The sequence below is a fragment of the Hippoglossus stenolepis genome, chromosome 17, assembly GCF_022539355.2.
Source record: "Hippoglossus stenolepis isolate QCI-W04-F060 chromosome 17, HSTE1.2, whole genome shotgun sequence".
Classification (NCBI taxonomy): domain Eukaryota; kingdom Metazoa; phylum Chordata; class Actinopteri; order Pleuronectiformes; family Pleuronectidae; genus Hippoglossus; species Hippoglossus stenolepis.
This window is the reverse complement of record NC_061499.1, coordinates 2,541,211-2,558,815: the sequence shown is the minus strand read 5'-3', so window position 1 is coordinate 2,558,815 and position 17,605 is coordinate 2,541,211. Positions and strand designations below refer to the sequence as shown.

General features: G+C 46.0%; 2 protein-coding genes across 2 annotated transcripts; one reads left to right on the top strand and one right to left on the bottom strand.

The window, feature by feature from the left end:
• Window positions 1-365: 365 nt before the first annotated feature.
• On the bottom strand, window positions 366-3,458 carry rps18 (ribosomal protein S18). The gene is made up of 6 exons (XM_047344086.1): window positions 3,279-3,458; window positions 2,573-2,671; window positions 2,017-2,103; window positions 1,581-1,682; window positions 747-838; window positions 366-488 (listed from the first exon to the last, which is right to left on the bottom strand). The coding sequence occupies exons 1-6, from the start codon at window positions 3,279-3,281 to the stop codon at window positions 413-415; spliced, it is 459 nt and encodes a 152-aa protein (XP_047200042.1). The 5' UTR covers window positions 3,282-3,458; the 3' UTR covers window positions 366-412.
• On the top strand, window positions 3,272-17,503 carry vps52 (VPS52 subunit of GARP complex). Its single transcript, XM_047344083.1, has 21 exons — window positions 3,272-3,351; window positions 3,512-3,611; window positions 4,037-4,118; window positions 4,361-4,413; window positions 4,967-5,042; window positions 5,454-5,521; window positions 6,015-6,190; window positions 6,272-6,422; window positions 6,507-6,607; window positions 6,714-6,846; window positions 7,597-7,654; window positions 12,755-12,888; window positions 14,318-14,473; window positions 14,743-14,861; window positions 15,042-15,165; window positions 15,327-15,422; window positions 15,715-15,822; window positions 16,091-16,156; window positions 16,236-16,347; window positions 16,646-16,764; window positions 16,910-17,503. Exons 2-21 carry the CDS (start codon window positions 3,549-3,551, stop codon window positions 17,054-17,056), a joined length of 2,142 nt encoding a protein of 713 aa, XP_047200039.1. The 5' UTR covers window positions 3,272-3,351; window positions 3,512-3,548; the 3' UTR covers window positions 17,057-17,503.
• Window positions 17,504-17,605: the final 102 nt, after the last annotated feature.

Sequence of the window (17,605 nt, the reverse complement as noted above, 5' to 3'; positions counted from 1 at the left end):
ATTTTTGTCCAGGAAAATGTAAAGTACGATACTTGATGTTATAGTTAATGTACTTGGATACTTTCCACCACTGACAGTCTCCTGAAGCCAGAGATTAACTAATGAAATGACAGAATTACATTTTTAACCAAATCAACCAATGAAAACATGTGATGTAAACAGGAAGTAGATGTCTCCTCTGCAGTTGGTTGCTTAGGAACAGTGAAGCTGAAGAGTCAGAGCAGGGATTTCTTCTCTGAGCGACGGCAGTTTACACAAGTCTCTGATTCAGAGGCTGGAAACTCCGGTTGAAACAGAACAGTGTTTTGTGGATGTCACCGCAATCACTGGGAAAATCTGAGACAAACACGACTCTGGACACTTTCTGTGAACTGTGGCTTTTTATTATTCAAACAAAAGGAAGCAGGCGACTTTACTTCTTCTTGGACACACCGACAGTGCGACCACGACGGCCGGTGGTCTTGGTGTGCTGACCACGCACACGCAGACTGAAAGAGAAAAGAGAAGTTTAGTTCCACTGATTTTACTCTGGTCAGTTCCTGAGGTGTCGAACATGTCAAGGTACCGACACCATCTGAAAAGGTTTTACATTATTCTGTCATTTGAACCAACTCTCAGTCCGTCACTTTAACATTTAGAACGTTAAACCGAACAGAAGTGTAGAAATAAAACTGAACAGTGTCTTTAGAGAGTGAGGACCAGTGCAGAGACGGGTCGTCCTCTTTGGACCAGATCGGATCTCTTACCCCCAGAAGTGCCTCAGCCCGCGGTGAGCCCTGATCTTCTTCAGCCTCTCCAGATCTTCTCTCAGCTTGTTGTCCAGACCGTTGGCGAGGACCTGAAACAAGGCGACAAGAGGAAATGAAAACCAGTCGCCAACGCCGAGATCTGGTTGAACAAGGTTCCTATAATCAATCCTGAAACGGCTTCAGTCCTGGACGGAGGTCCAACAGCTTCTCATGTCTGGTTGAACATTCTGTGTTTCAGCGTCGCAGGATTTAGTTTCCTTTAGAGAGAAGTGTCAACAGACTGAACTGCTACTGAGGAACTTCTGATAATCAGCCGACTGAAGTTTGTTCAGTCTTGGCACAAAGATAAATAGTTTATTTAACCTGGATTAAAACCGGTGTAGTGTGAGGTGATGAGTGAAGTCAGTTTATCTTTGTGAGAACTCAGTGGCACTCGTCTCTGAAACAACATTCTCCAGCAGGTTAGACGCTTGATAACCACCTGACAAGTGGCTCAACCAGTCACTCGACAGTTCGTTAGAATTCAGTTTCCTGCAGAAACTTCAGAACCATTCCAGTGTTTACAATCAAACCACGACTTGGGCTGTTTAACTGAATTAACCTGTGAAAGTCATTTACATTTGACTTTACGGAGACTGAACCAGCTCTGACCGACACCACAGGTTCTAACGTCAGGCTCGAGGTTCGGATACTTTGAAATGTGGACCAGAGGAGCCGGGGATTGAACCACTGACTGAGACAACCCGGTTGACCTCCTGAGCCACGGCCGATTTGAGCTGATGTTTTTTCCAGTGTCGTGTTCATTCAGACGAGTCGACCGCTGTCGTCTACCTGACTGTATTTCCCGTCCTTGACGTCCTTCTGCCTGTTGAGGAACCAATCTGGGATTTTGTACTGGCGAGGATTCTGCATGATGGTCACCACCCGCTCCACCTGAAAGTCAGGAATCATGGTCAGCTCACAGGAAGTACAATGTTCAACAGTTAGGTCACCAAACGAAGACATGGAGTGAACCGTGTGTAATGAGCCCACACAGAGGTCAGAGGTCAACTGTCACCGGTGAAGATGATTCACCAGTGACAGTTGGAACATTCGGGACCACGCGTGTTAAACACGTGTCTGACACCACGACACTGACTCCAGCTAGCGGCTCCAAGCCGGTGCTCAGTGATGGAAAGTCCAGGACAAGTCAAAGTCTACACGGCTCCAGTTCCTCACGTCTTAATGACGTGTGCAAGTTGTGAAACCTTCTGAAATCTGTTCCCACCTCCTCCTCAGTGAGTTCTCCCGCCCTCTTGGTCAGGTCGATGTCGGCCTTCCTCAGGACGACATGGGAGTAACGTCTGCCAACACCCTGAGGACAGACAACACATTAGTGTCGTCGTTACACATAATGGACACGATATTCACCAGTTACACAATCTGAATACACAACACGTAAACAGCATTTTCATAAACCCTCTCCCTGATTGGTCACTCTCACCATCAACCACATCTGGTGTCACATTATGTGGACATGGTGACACCTTCATCATATTAGAACTTCCTGTTGAGTTTCCACAACATTCCAGAGCTAACATCTGGGGACGCTAGTGTTCAGTGTGTGGCTGCAACATTTAAGAACTTGTGGAAATGACTGTTTCAAGTTTAATATAAATGTCGGAGCTTCCAGACACTTGAATGCGGCACAGCAGCCGTACGGAGGCATGTGGTGTCCTTCACGTCTGAAGGACTCACTTCAGCGTCTCAGGAGGACCAGTGGAGGACCAGTGGAGCCTGGTACCAGTGTCCCTGTGGACGGAGGACACCACAGGGGGTCTTACCTTGATGGCAGTGATGGCGAAGGCGATCTTCCTCCTTCCATCAATGTTCGTGTTGAGAACACGGAGAATGTGCTGGAACTTCTCGGGGATGACCAAAGACTGAAAACAGAAGAACACACGTGTCCATCAGACAGAAACCTCCAGAGTTCAGGGGACACCATCTTTACACTAACCGGTGCAGGTGACATCATCAACTGGCGACGAGCACCTGAGGTTTGAGAAGGGGACGAACTCTTACTGGGGGTTTGATTAACATGGAGCTGTGGGAACCGGGTTCTCATCGTGGGAGCCGGTTCAACCCGGTTCCCACGTGTCCACAGCGGTGTAACGTGCACTTACTGAACCACAGCTAGCTTAGCCGGCTAGCCACAACTAGCTTACACGGCTGCACCGGTTTAACGCCATCAAACACCGGGAACACAACGAGCATCGTCCGGTACCGACTCCGCTTCGACCCGGGACCGATGGAGATGTGAGCCGGGGCTCCGGGTCATGGAGCCGGACTCTCTCCGGCTCCATGACCCGGAGCCCCGCCGCTCACTCTCAAACTGCCCGAACAAAGTGCGTCCTGCCGCCGACCAACCACAAATACAAGCTGGCGCCGCTCCGGTGAGCGCCGGAGCACCCGCCATGCCGGTTACCGGCTGAAACAGCGCGAGATGGACGCAGATGGAGGACGGATCCGGATCCTCGGAGAACAACTCACCATCTTGAAGCAGGTTCCGTGCGAAGAGGAAGTGGCTTCGGTCCCGCGAGACTTTGACCCTGCGCGAGCGGAAGTGAGTCCGTCGCTTTTAATGTGTCCGCCCAGAGTTTCCCCGAATAGAAATGTATTTGTATTAAAGCGTAAAAACAACAAGTCACATATCCGTCGGAGTCGTAATGTTCACGAGTTCAACTTAATATTTGTGTTGAGTTAATATCTCGTTTGATTCCCAGACGTCCGTTGGGGACGGAGGTCGCCGGGACTCTGGTCATGATGGCGGAGGAAGCAGCTGTGAACTCAACACAAGTGGCTCTGGACTATTTACAGGATGAGGTGACTCTTCACTCAGCAGCTTCCCGCGGGGATTCAGCTCCGCGTCCCGGCGCCGCGTCCCGCTGAAGCTCCGCAGGTTTCTGTGAACGGACCCAGGATCAGTTCACATGAATCTGCAGCTGCTGCGTTTCAATGGAGCTAATGTAGCTGTTAGCATCCCGTCACAACAACCCGCCGCTCAACCACTTCCGCGTTGCGTCGATCCGCCGATACTCGATCACACGTTGAAAAGGTCTTTGATCGAGTTAAGATGTTAAACATGATCTGAGCCCAGCTCCACACACGGGACTGTTCGGTGCACTCAGTGTTTACCCGTGTTAACCGGGTCTCCACCATGTTGTCTCCTCAGTCCCTCAGCTAAAGAGACACGTTGAGGTCCTGAGGGACAGTGTCTTCACTGATGAGACTGTGTGTGTTTCCTGTAGAAGGCTGACGGAGACATGGCCAACCTGAACCTGGGAGAACTGGACCTCACCACTGACGAGTACATCCTGGATGAAGTGGACAGTGAGTTTGTTTCATCCTGTGATCACGATACCAGCTGCTGCATCTTTTAATATCAGTTTTATATTTGAAACCAAATGTCTGCAGGACATCGAGGGTTCAAACAAACTCTTAGTTCCCACACGCAGATACTGGAAACAATGTATTCAGATATAAAACCTCCTGCATGAAGGAAAAACCAGTTAACGGTCATCATCAGTCATCAGAGAGTTTGATTCTTCACCAACACTGTTCCTCTCCTGCAGTTCACATCCAGGCGAACCTGGAGGACGACCTGGTGAAGGAGGCGCTGAAAACGGTGAGAATGTCCTTTTACGTACGGATCCGATCTGAGGAGTCTTTATTAAATTGACTCCATGTCTCCAGGTTGAATCCTGTGTCCCAACTCTTCGTTCCTCTTGTTATAAAACCAACATCCTGGTATTTTTGCATGACTCGTCCTCTTCTCAGGGACGTTGACTCATTCTGCGTCCGATCAGAAAGCTCCCTGGACTTTATCTTCTACACGTCTACGAGATCCCATCCAGAGAGCGCCTCCAGTTAAATGAGTCCAGGAAGGTTCAGGCCAAACGTACAGTGGCTCTTTGAGTGGCTTCACGTGTTCAGTCTGTACTCTCAGCTCAGACGTGGTATTCAGACGTATCCCCAACATGTCAAACTGGCATCGCGTTAATGGGAGGTTTAGTTTACTTTTATATAAGATGTCTTTACTTCCTCAGAATTTGTTCCTGAATTTGTTTCAAATTTCCAACGTGTGTTGTTAACGTCTCGCTCATTAAAACAGAAACATGGTTCAATTTGTAAAGAAGCACCAAGTAACTGGGTTAACTGGTGACGTTGTGTGTTTCCAGGGCGTTGACCTGCGGCAGTACTCCAAACAGGTGGAGGCGGAGCTGCAGAGGATCGAACAGGCTTCCATCAAAGACTGTATCCTTCTGCTCGCAGTTAGTGAAATGAGGTTCGGTCTGTTTCCTGCCGAAGTCGAGAACAACACGTTACCTTAGTTCCATCTTCCTCTTCCTGCTGCTCGCTACAACAGCAGCATCTTCCTCCGTTCTTCACTCTGCATCTTCTCACAGCAACAAACACGACTCACACGTAGACCAGAGCATACGACTGATTTCTGTGTGCGTCACATCCTGCACTGCTCACACCTCAGCAGGCCAGATCGTTCACCTGCAGTCACGTGACTGTCGACTCTGTATGTGTACAAATTATAGCACGATCATCCGCTGATGCACAATATTTGTCTGGATGAGACTTTGGGTTCTTTCCCACTGACGACGCTGGTGTTTGTTGTAAAGTGTGACTTTATTCTCCTGACGTGTCGTCTGTCAGACATCAAGGAGAGTCAGAACATCGCCCTTCTGCACAACCAGATCACCGCCTGCGACTCCATACTGGAGGTAAGACGAGGCGCCTTCGTCCTGATCCCACGTCACAGGATGAGACGCTCGCTCCTCTTTATTTTTACATTTACACTTTATTCTGAAGGAGATTGTTCGTGTGAAAATAGATAATTCACCAGAGATTGAATGTTAGACGATGATGTCACCGTCCCAAACGTCCAGCTCCTAAAACATAAAACGCATCGGGAAGTTTCTGCTGCTTGAGCTCCATCCATTCAAGGCATCAGGTCAAACATGTAATAGTTTCTAAAACAACCACAAATCATTTTTCAGTCTCAAATTCAAATCAAAGTTTAATGAACTGCACTTTCTCTTCCTGTTGGTTTCTTACTCAAATGTTTGAATTGATCTCGTTAAGAATAAAACCAGCACAGAGCTGCAGCGCTCCGTCAGGCTTCCTCTCGCACGTACAGAGGTTATTTGTATATAATACCATAAGATCGTATTTGTCTGACAGTTTGTTTTTCCGTCCGTCCATTCGTTCTCTCAGCGTATGGAGGGCATGCTGAGCGGCTTCCAGAGCGACCTGTCGTCCATCAGCAGTGAGATCCAGACGCTGCAGCAGCAGTCGGTCAGCATGAATGTGCGTCTGAAGAACAGGCAGGCCGTGCGCAGCCACCTCAGCCAGCTGGTGGACGAGCTGGTGGTGCCCGGGGCCATGATCTCGTGAGTGGTGGCATGTGGTGGCATGTGGTTGAATGTGACGTGAGAGTCCAGCGTTTGTGTAACGTGTCCCGTGTCGCGCAGCACCATCCTGGAGAGCCAGGTGACAGAGCAGGAGTTTCTGGAGCAGCTTCACGAGCTCAACAACAAGATCAACTTTGCCAAAGAGCTGAGCTTCAGAGAGACGCTGGCGTGCTCCGACATCCAGGACATCGTGGACCGCCTCAAACTCAAGGTGACGCTCGGACTCGTCCACGTTCAATAAAGTCCCAGAACAAGCTGAGATTCTAACTCTGAGTCTGATGCTTCCTCGTCTAAGGCCGTGTCTAAGATCAGAGAGTTCATCCTTCAGAAGATCTACTCCTTCAGGAAGCCGATGACAAACTACCAGATTCCACAGAACACTCTGCTGAAATACAGGTGAGCACCATGAAGCTCCTTCTGTAAAGAGACAACTGATGAAGGTTTGTGTCAATGACAGAAGAGGAAACATTTAAAATGATGAATCCTTTGTTCGTCTCTGCAGGTTCTTCTATCAATTCCTTTTGGCCAATGAGAGGACGGTTGCCAAGGAGATCCGAGACGAGTACGTGGACACGATGAGCAAAATTTACTACAGTTACTTCAAGTCGTACAGCGGCAGGCTGCTCAAAGTGCAGGTCAGTGACTCGTCTCAGCTGGTTCCTGAACATTTACAGAACATGTCCCCGTCGCTGGCTTCATACGAACCAGATCAAAACCAGATCAAAACCAGATCAAAACCAGATCAAAACCAGATCAAAACCACCTCCGTCCACACGGGCGTCTTCGCTCCACATCAGAAACGCTCTGTCCAGAATTAAATGTCACATGACCATTCATATCCAGACTAAAACGCAACCCCCCACTTTTCAGAACTCCTGTTTCATGGGCGGAGCCATGAGTTTCAAATGAGACACATTTTACCAAAACCTCTAAAAAAGCTCGGCTCAGACAAAACGGAGCAAAATCTTCTATTAAATATATTATTTCAACATAAACCGTGGTGCATTGTTGAGACACAGCTGAGAAGGTCGTCGTTGTCGTTGAATAAATCTCGGAGGAAGACGACATGAGTATAAATACGTGTTTAGTAAGCGCTGATTGGACGACACCTCTGACACGCCCACTAAATGAGAGGAAACTAACCTGGAAGCTCGTTGACACGTTTCGAGGAAACGTGACGTTCAACCTGGAAACTGTAGGAAACCTTTTTGAGAACGTGACCCAGATAATGAGAGGACGACATTTCCTCGTTGACCAATCACAACAGAGTGGAGCAGCTGACCAATCAGAGCAGACTTTACCAGGAGGGGGGGGTCTTAAATGTTTGATGTGTTTTCTGAACATCAGAGCCTGAACCCATTTCCTCCTCACACCTCTGTCCACAGTACGAGGAGGTGGCAGACAAAGACGACCTGATGGGGGTGGAAGACACAGCCAAGAAAGATATCCTTCAACATGTGTCTCCTTCGAGACAAATGTCCTCACAGCGTCCGTCAGGACGAACCAAAACACATCAAGTCATTTTTCATACCTGGAAGCCACAACAACAAACTCCAGGTTCACACACCTGGAAAAATAAGTATGAAGTAGAACAAATAAATGGGTACAATAAATTAATAAATTAATACAAATGTAGAATATAGAATAGATGAATATGGAAAATGAAAAGAACAACTTAAACCTGCAGATTAAGACAACATAATAAACAGAATCAAATTAAAGTGAGACCCGTCCCGTGGGGCTGGTTCGTGGTGACGTGGTTTATTAGGTGACGTGGTTTATTAGGTGACGTGGTTTATTAGGTGACGTGGTTTGTTAGATGACGTGGTTTATTAGGTGACGTGGTTTATTAGATGACGTGGTTTATTAGGTGACGTGGTTTATTAGGTGACGTGGTTTATTAGGTGACGTGGTTTATTAGGTGACGGGTGGTTTATTAGATGACGTGGTTTATTAGATGACGTGGTTTATTAGGTGACGTGGTTTATTAGGTGACGTGGTTTATTAGATGACGTGGTTTGTTAGATGACGTGGTTTATTAGATGACGTGGTTTGTTAGGTGACGTGGTTTATTAGGTGACGTGGTTTATTAGATGACGTGGTTTATTAGATGACGTGGTTTATTAGATGACGTGGTTTATTAGGTGACGTGGTTTGTTAGATGACGTGGTTTATTAGATGACGTGGTTTATTTGATGACGTGGTTATTAGGTGACGTGGTTTATTAGGTGACGGGTTTATTAGATGACGGTTTATTAGGTGACGGGTTTATTAGATGACGTGGTTTATTAGGTGACGTGGTTTATTAGATGACGTGGTTTATTAGGTGACGTGGTTATTAGGTGACGGGTTTATTAGGTGGCGTGGTTTAGATGGCGTGGTTTATTAGGTGACGTGGTTTATTAGATGACGTGGTTTGTTAGATGACGGGTTTTAGATGACGGGTTTTTATTAGGTGGCGGGTTTATTAGGTGGCGTGGTTTATTAGATGGCGTGGTTTATTAGGTGACGTGGTTTATTAGGTGACGTGGTTTATTAGGTGACGTGGTTTATTAGGTGACGTGGTTTATTAGATGACGTGGTTTATTAGATGACGGGTTTATTAGATCGGGTTTATTAGATGGTTTATTAGGTGGCGTGGTTTATTAGATGACGGGTTTATTAGATGACGTGGTTTATTAGATGACGTGGTTTATTAGATGACGTGGTTTATTAGATGGCGTGGTTTATTAGGTGACGTGGTTTATTAGGTGACGTGGTTTATTAGGTGGCGTGGTTTATTAGATGACGTGGTTTATTAGGTGACGTGGTTTATTAGGTGACGTGGTTTATTAGGTGGCGTGGTTTATTAGATGGCGTGGTTTATTAGATGTGTTTATTAGGTGACGGGTTTATTAGGTGACGTGGTTTGTTAGATGACGTGGTTTATTAGATGACGTGGTTTATTAGGTGACGTGGTTATTAGGTGACGTGGTTTATTAGGTGACGTGGTTTATTAGATGACGTGGTTTATTAGATGACGTGGTTTGTTAGGTGACGTGGTTTATTAGGTGACGTGGTTTATTAGGTGACGTGGTTTGTTAGATGACGTGGTTTGTTAGATGACGTGGTTTATTAGGTGACGTGGTTTATTAGATGACGTGGTTATTAGATGACGTGGTTGTTAGGTGACGTGGTTTATTAGATGACGTGGTTTGTTAGATGACGTGGTTTATTAGATGACGTGGTTTGTTAGATGACGGGTTTGTTAGATGGCGGGTTTGTTAGGTGCGTGGTTATTAGGTGACGTGGTTTTAGATGGCGGGTTTATTAGGTGACGGGTTTATTAGATGACGTGGTTGTTAGATGACGTGGTTTATTAGATGACGTGGTTTATTAGGTGGCGGGTTTATTAGATGACGTGGTTTATTTGATGACGTGGTTATTTGATGACGGGTTATTAGATGACGTGGTTTATTAGGTGACGTGGTTTGTTAGATGATGTGGTTTATTAGGTGGCGTGGTTTGTTAGATGACGGGTTTGTTAGATGGTGGTTTATTAGATGACGTGGTTTATTAGGTGACGGGTTTATTTGATGACGGGTTTGTTAGGTGGCGGGTTATTAGGTGGCGGGTTTGTTAGATGCGGTTTATTAGGTGACGGGTTTGTTAGGTGACGGGTTTATTTGATGACGGGTTATTTGATGACGTGGTTATTAGATGGCGGGTTTATTAGGTGACGTGGTTTGTTAGATGGGGTTTATTAGGTGGCGTGGTTTATTAGGTGGCGGTTTATTAGATGACGTGGTTTATTAGATGACGTGGTTATTAGATGGCGTGGTTTGTTAGGTGGCGTGGTTTATTAGATGACGTGGTTTATTAGGTGGCGTGGTTTATTAGATGACGTGGTTTTTAGGTGTGGTTTTGATGACGGGTTTATTAGGTGGCGTGGTTTGTTAGGTGGCGTGGTTTATTTGATGACGTGGTTATTTGATGACGGGTTATTAGAGCGTATGACGGTTTTAGATGGCGGGTTTATTAGGTGACGTGGTTTATTAGGTGTATTATCGGGTTATTGATGACGTGGTTATTAGATGGCGGGTTTATTAGATGGCGTGGTTTATTAGGTGGCGGGTTTAGATGGCGTGGTTTATTAGGTGGCGTGGTTTATTAGATGGCGGGTTTGTTAGATGGCGTGGTTTATTAGGTGACGTGGTTTGTTAGATGACGTGGTTTATTAGGTGACGTGGTTTATTAGATGGCGTGGTTTATTTGATGGTTTTAGATGACGTGGTTTATTAGATGGCGGGTTTGTTAGATGGCGGGTTTATTAGGTGACGTGGTTTATTAGGTGGCGGGTTTGTTAGATGGCGTGGTTTATTTGATGACGTGGTTATTAGATGACGTGGGTTATTAGGTGGCGTGGTTTATTAGATGACGTGGTTTATTAGGTGACGGGTTTATTAGTAGCGGGTTTGTTAGATGGCGGGTTTATTAGATGACGTGGTTTATTAGATGACGTGGTTATTAGATGACGTGGTTTATTAGATGACGTGGTTTATTAGGTGACGTGGTTTATTAGATGACGTGGTTTGTTAGATGACGTGGTTTGTTAGATGACGTGGTTTATTAGGTGACGTGGTTTATTAGGTGACGTGGTTTATTAGGTGACGTGGTTTATTAGGTGACGTGGTTTATTAGGTGACGTGGTTTGTTAGATGACGTGGTTTATTAGGTGACGTGGTTTATTAGATGACGTGGTTATTAGATGACGTGGTTTATTAGGTGACGTGGTTTATTAGATGACGTGGTTTATTAGGTGGCGGGTTTATTAGGTGGCGGGTTTATTAGATGGCGTGGTTTATTAGGTGGCGTGGTTTATTAGGTGGCGTGGTTTATTAGATGACGTGGTTTATTAGGTGACGTGGTTTATTAGATGACGTGGTTTATTAGATGACGTGGTTTGTTAGGTGACGTGGTTTATTAGGTGACGTGGTTTGTTAGGTGACGTGGTTTGTTAGGTGACGTGGTTTGTTAGGTGACGTGGTTTATTAGGTGACGTGGTTTTAGGTGGCGTGGTTTATTAGATGGCGGGTTTATTAGGTGGCGTGGTTTATTAGGTGGCGGGTTTGTTAGGTGGCGTGGTTTGTTAGGTGACGGGTTTAGATGACGGGTTTATTAGATGGGTTTATTAGGTGGCGTGGTTTATTAGGTGACGTGGTTTATTAGATGACGTGGTTTATTAGGTGACGGTTTATTAGGTGACGGGTTTGTTAGGTGACGGGTTTATTAGTAGTTGGTTTATTAGGTGAGTGGTTTATTAGATGGCGTGGTTTATTAGATGGCGTGGTTTATTAGATGACGTGGTTTATTAGGTGAGTGGTTTATTAGGTGGCGTGGTTTATTAGGTGACGTGGTTTATTAGGTGGCGTGGTTTATTAGGTGGCGTGGTTTATTAGATGGCGTGGTTTGTTAGGTGACGTGGTTTATTAGATGATGTGGTTTGTTAGATGATGTGGTTTGTTAGGTGGCGTGGTTTATTAGATGATGTGGTTTGTTAGATGATGTGGTTTATTAGATGACGTGGTTTGTTAGATGGCGTGGTTTATTAGGTGACGGGTTTATTAGGTGACGGGTTTATTAGATGACGGGTTTTTTGGCGGGTTTATTAGATGATGGGTTTGTTAGATGATGTGGTTTGTTAGGTGACGGGTTTATTAGATGATGTGGTTTGTTAGATGATGTGGTTTATTAGATGACGTGGTTTGTTAGATGACGTGGTTTGTTAGGTGACGTGGTTTATTAGATGACGTGGTTTATTAGGTGACGTGGTTTATTAGGTGACGTGGTTTGTTAGGTGACGTGGTTTATTAGATGACGTGGTTTGTTAGATGACGTGGTTTGTTAGGTGACGTGGTTTGTTAGGTGACGTGGTTTATTAGGTGACGTGGTTTATTAGGTGACGTGGTTTGTTAGATGACGTGGTTTGTTAGATGACGTGGTTTATTAGATGACGTGGTTTATTAGATGACGTGGTTTATTAGATGACGTGGTTTATTAGATGACGGGTTTATTAGGTGACGTGGTTTATTAGATGACGTGGTTATTAGATGACGTGGTTTATTAGATGACGTGGTTTGTTAGATGACGTGTGACAGATCAGGTCGTTTTACTCAACACGTCACTGTTCCTCCATCATTACAAAGACAAACTCGTCCCGGGCTCATCGGCTTCATCACATCCTCTAATTCGACTTGGCAGTGACGGGTGAGGTCGTTGAAGCACTCACATCAGGGTGGTGTTATAATATGCAAGTGAGACAAAGTTAGAATTAGACGATCCCGACCTCGGATGCTCAGGACATTCAGTCCCTGAGGGTGGGGCACGTTATTGTACAGAACATATTTAGCTCGGTGTCACACGAGCGGGCGCGTCTCACGCATTCCGAACATTAACGCAGTGGATGTGCTAATTAATGAACAATGCATATCTGGTGAGGCAGTAATCGTGTCATGGGACTCTGTGGAGCTGAGGATCCTTGACTCGCCGCCGCCGCCGCCGCACGTTTCTTCTCCAAACCGTCTCTGAAGAGCAGGAACACCATCTTCACGGTGGGCCAGAGGGGGGCGATCCTGAGCCCCGGAGAGCTGGAGGGCCCCATCCTGGTTCCACACACGGCTCAGAGAGGAGACAGCAGAGTGAGACGCACACACACACACACACACACACACACACACACACACACACACACACACACACACACACGTCTGTGACACATGTCACTGGGTCACATGAATGTGTCCCGGGTCATGTGACGGACCTTTGACTTCTACAGTTTCACAATGAAGCAAACGTGTTTTAGTTCTTGTCAGTGATTTGTTTCCATATTTGTTTTGGAATCGACGTACGTGATCATTTGCATATAGAGCAGGAAGTGAGCTCTGAAATAAAATACAGTTATGAGAAAGGGTTAGGCTGATTCCTCAAAGAGCTGCTGGACAAGAACCTGATTAATATCTGTGATGAATCAAAACGAGTCAGAGGTGGAGACAGAAGGAAAGTGATCCACTCTGCACTCACACGTTTTAAAGGCCAGACTTGAACATTCATTTCTCTGCACTTGTGAGAAAAGGTGAAATGTGGTTTTGTTGTTCACTGTATATTCTGCAGCCATGTTTGAGTGACAGGAGTCCAGAGGAGTCCAGAGGAGTCCGGCTCCTCGGGCGTGAGAGGAACCTGAACAAAGAACGAGCGCAAACACCCGAGTCCGTTTAACTGCTCAGCGGCGCTCCGACACCAGGAGTGTGTCCGTGTCCCTGAGGCATCGAACACTGACAAACACTTTGAACAGTTAATAAAAACAAAAGCTGAATAGTGTAAATTTTACATTTCTAAGTTAGCTGTCGATGGAAAACAGGAAATAGTTTATCCAAAGTTAAATAACAAGTTAGATTTTAGTCTCACAGACGAACTTGAACATGAAATATCGTCCGTTCCACTTTAACAGCAGCTAATAGCATCTGTCTTTGATGATCACAGGAGACGAGCTGCTGAACCAGACAGACGTCAAACTTCTCAGTGTCAACTATTAACTCTTTCATAGTCGGACTCGTATGGTCGGACTGCGCCCCCTGCTGGAGAAACTTAGACATTACACCTTTTAGTTTTCTCATCGTACAGTTCTCATCTTGTCTGCCTCTACTCACGCAATGCATGATGGGATATTACATTACAGTACATGTCATTTAGCCAAAGCTACTTACAGTTAGTGCATTCAACATCTATGAGGGGCCATTCGGGTTCAGCATCTTGCTCAAGGACACTTCGGCATGCAGATGGGGAAGACTGGGATCGAACCGCCGACCTTCTGGTTGGAGGACGACCGTTCTAACCCTCAGCCACCCCTGAGCGATGCATTATGGGAACGATGAGGCATAATAATTCGGATACTGATGAATAAATTACTAATTAAATAATGTAATTAAATAATTAAATATTAAATCGATGATGTACAGCCGGATGGAGAGTGGCTGCAGAAATCAAACTTCCTGGTCTGACTCGATGAGTTGGAACAACTACTACAAGATGAATCTGAATTGAGTGAGTGTATTTCTCTCTTCTCCCCAGTATCCGTACGAGACCCTGTTCCGCAGTCAGCACTACGCTCTGCTGGACAACGGCTGCAGAGAATTCCTCTTCCTGTCCGACTTCTTCATGGTCACAGGGAATTCTGCCCTGGACCTCTTCAACAGCATCATGGGGAAAACCCTCAGCATGTTCCTGGTACGAAGGAGGCGCCCGCCGCTCAGTCATTCAAACCTTTACTACAGGCGGGATCGCTCCATCGTGATTGGACCAAAATAGTCATGTGACACTGAATTATACATCAAATAGAATGAGCACCACTCAGTAGAGCTCATGTTATTGAGTTTGGAAGTAAAATGTTTGAGTTGTTCCTCATGGTTCAGATGATGCTGCGTTCAGGAACATGTGAAATGATGCGTTCACTGAACAAGGTGACAGTGTCCTGTTCTCTGTGTCTGTCCCTGCAGAAGAGCATGTCCACGTACGTGTCCGACTGCTACGACAGCATCGCCATCTTCCTGTGCATCCACATCATCCTGAGGTTCAGAGCCATCACCGCCAAGAGGGGCATCCCCGCCCTCGACAAGTCAGTGTCACACCAGAACCTTCACTGTTTCAAATCCTGAACAGATGAAGCAGGAAATTCACGTGTTATTCTTTCTCTGGGGGAAATGTAGAGGAAGCTGGTGTTGTGCCAGGGGTCGTTTGTACTGATGTGGCCGAGGGTGTCTTGTGTCGTCACGTGTTGTGTGTGTTTGTGCGTCAGGTACTGGGAGGCCGTGCTGGAGCTGCTGTGGCCGAGGTTCGAGCTGATTCTGGAGATGAACATTCACAGCATCAGAAACACAGACCCTCAGAAACTGGGAGTGTTGGACACCAGACCACACTACGTATGTACACACACACACACACACACACACACACACACACACACACACACACACACACACACACACACACACACACACACACACACACACACACACACACACACACACATCACAACATCGCAGTGTGTCGGTGACCTGAGTGTGTGTGTTTTGGATTTCAGATCACTCGTCGTTACGCAGAGTTCTCGTCGGCGATCGTCAGTATCAACCAGACGTTTCCCAACGAGAGAACACACACTCTGCTGGGACAGCTGCAGGTAACACACACACACACGTCACAAGTCTGATTCCTCATGTTTGGTTCCTTCATGTGTCTGGTTTAAACATGAAGCTTTGGAGGAACTGATGTGGATGTTGATTGGTGGTTTGCAGCAGCCAATAGCTCTGAATGTGCGTCCCCCGTGGCAGAGTGGACGGTAACCAGCAGTGAAACAAACCACTAACCCAGAAGGAGTCAACGTCTCTGAGTGCAGGACGGACTGTTTCTTCTGGGTTTGACTTGTTCCTCATGGGTTTGTCATACGTGATGTTGTCACGTTTGTTTTGCAGGTTGAGGTGGAAAACTTTGTGCTGAAGATGGCGGCAGAGTTTCCCTCCAGAAGAGACCAGCTCATCTTCCTCATCAACAACTACGACATGATGCTCGGCGTCCTCATGGTGAGCTCCACAAAGTTCAGAACATCGACGACAAACAAACGTCTCATTCGCTCATTTTGATCTCAGGTGTAAAGTCACAACCTGTTTTCAACTTAAAAACCACATCAGAACAATATCCTCTGACATGTTGTGTAGTTGGTGGTCAGGAACACGTCAGTAACACATCAGGAACACGTCAGGAACACGTCAGTAACACGTCAGAACTTCAGCACTTCAGTGCAGGTCTGGAAACAGCTGATGTGTGGTGATGTTTCTCCTGTTTGTCCAGGAGAGGGCAGCAGACGACAGTAAAGAGGTGGAAGGTTTCCAGCAGCTGCTTCTCGCCAGAACTCAGGTAAAATCAAATCACTGCAGCGAAGTGGGTGATAATAAGTTTCAGTGTAAAATCTTTGTGGTTGATTTGTTGTTTTAAGGAGTTCATCGAGGAGATTTTGTCCCCCCCCTTCGGAGGGATGATCGCCTTTGTGAAGGAGGCCGAGGGGCTGATGGAGAAAGGGCAGCTCGACCGACTGAAGAACGAGGAAGGTGACGAGCTTTCAATTTAATTTCACATTTAATAGGATAGAATCTGTGAAAGAAACATCATAATTCACCAGGACCTGCTCACTCACTCTGTCTCACTCTGACATTTCACACTCCATCAATGCTTCAGTGAATATTTGCTGTGGGATCAGTTCATCAGACTTGTGTCATTCTGCAGAATTAAAGATGAAAGAATCATTTCTTTATTGATATTGTGTGTGTGTGTGTGTGTGTGTGTGTGTGTGTGTGTGTGTGTGTGTGTGTGTGTCTGTGTGTGTGTGTGTGTGTGTGTGTGTTGCAGCTCGGATCACTCAGCTCGTTCGGGGGTTTTCCAGCTCGTGGAAACAGTCGGTGGAGTCGATGAGTCAAGACGTCATGAGGTCGTTCACCAACTTCAAAAACGGAACCAGCATCATACAGGTGAGATGGAAATGAAGATGGACGACATCAGCCCCTTAAAGCGAAGCCACATTATCTGGATTATTTGTTTGTGTCACGTCTGTTTTTGAAGATTGTTATGAAGTTGTTCTTCTTGCTGTGATGAATATACGTCTCCTCTCCGCAGGGCGCTCTGACGCAGCTGATCCAGTACTACCACGGCTTCCACAAGATCCTGAACCAGCCCACGTTCCGCAGCCTGGCCGTGCGCTCGGAGCTCATCAACCTGCATCACCTCATGGTCGAGGTCAAGAAGCACAAACCCAACTTCTAACGAGACGTCTTCGATTGCAGCGCTGACCAGTAAAACATCTGGATTCCCTCTGGTTCTCTCTCGTCCACACTAACATCACTGTTGCCATGGTTACGCCCGGTGGGGTTTTCCACTGTGACACGAATCCACAAGTTAAAATATCACAAACAGAATTGAGTAAAGAAACTGCAGTAAAAATATTGAATGTTTCCTCTAAAACTTAAATCTACTGATGAGAATTAAAGCGACAAAAGCCACAGTCAACAACCGCAACAGACTTTTATTCTGAAACACTGAGCAGATGCATTATATTTATTGTTTTTGTCTTTATTTTGTGTTTAAAATGAAGAATGTAACTTCCTGTGTTCGTGGTCGTCGTCTCACTCCTGTGAAGTTTGTACATATGTAACAGTGAGAGAAGATTTTGTGGTCACATGACTTTTATGACCATTAAAGAACGAAGCTGAACATTTTCTGTGTGTGTGTGTGTGTGTGTGTGTGTGTGTGTGTGTGTGTGTGTGTGTGTGTGTGTGTGTGTGTGTGTGTGTGTGTGTGTGTGTGTGTGTGTGT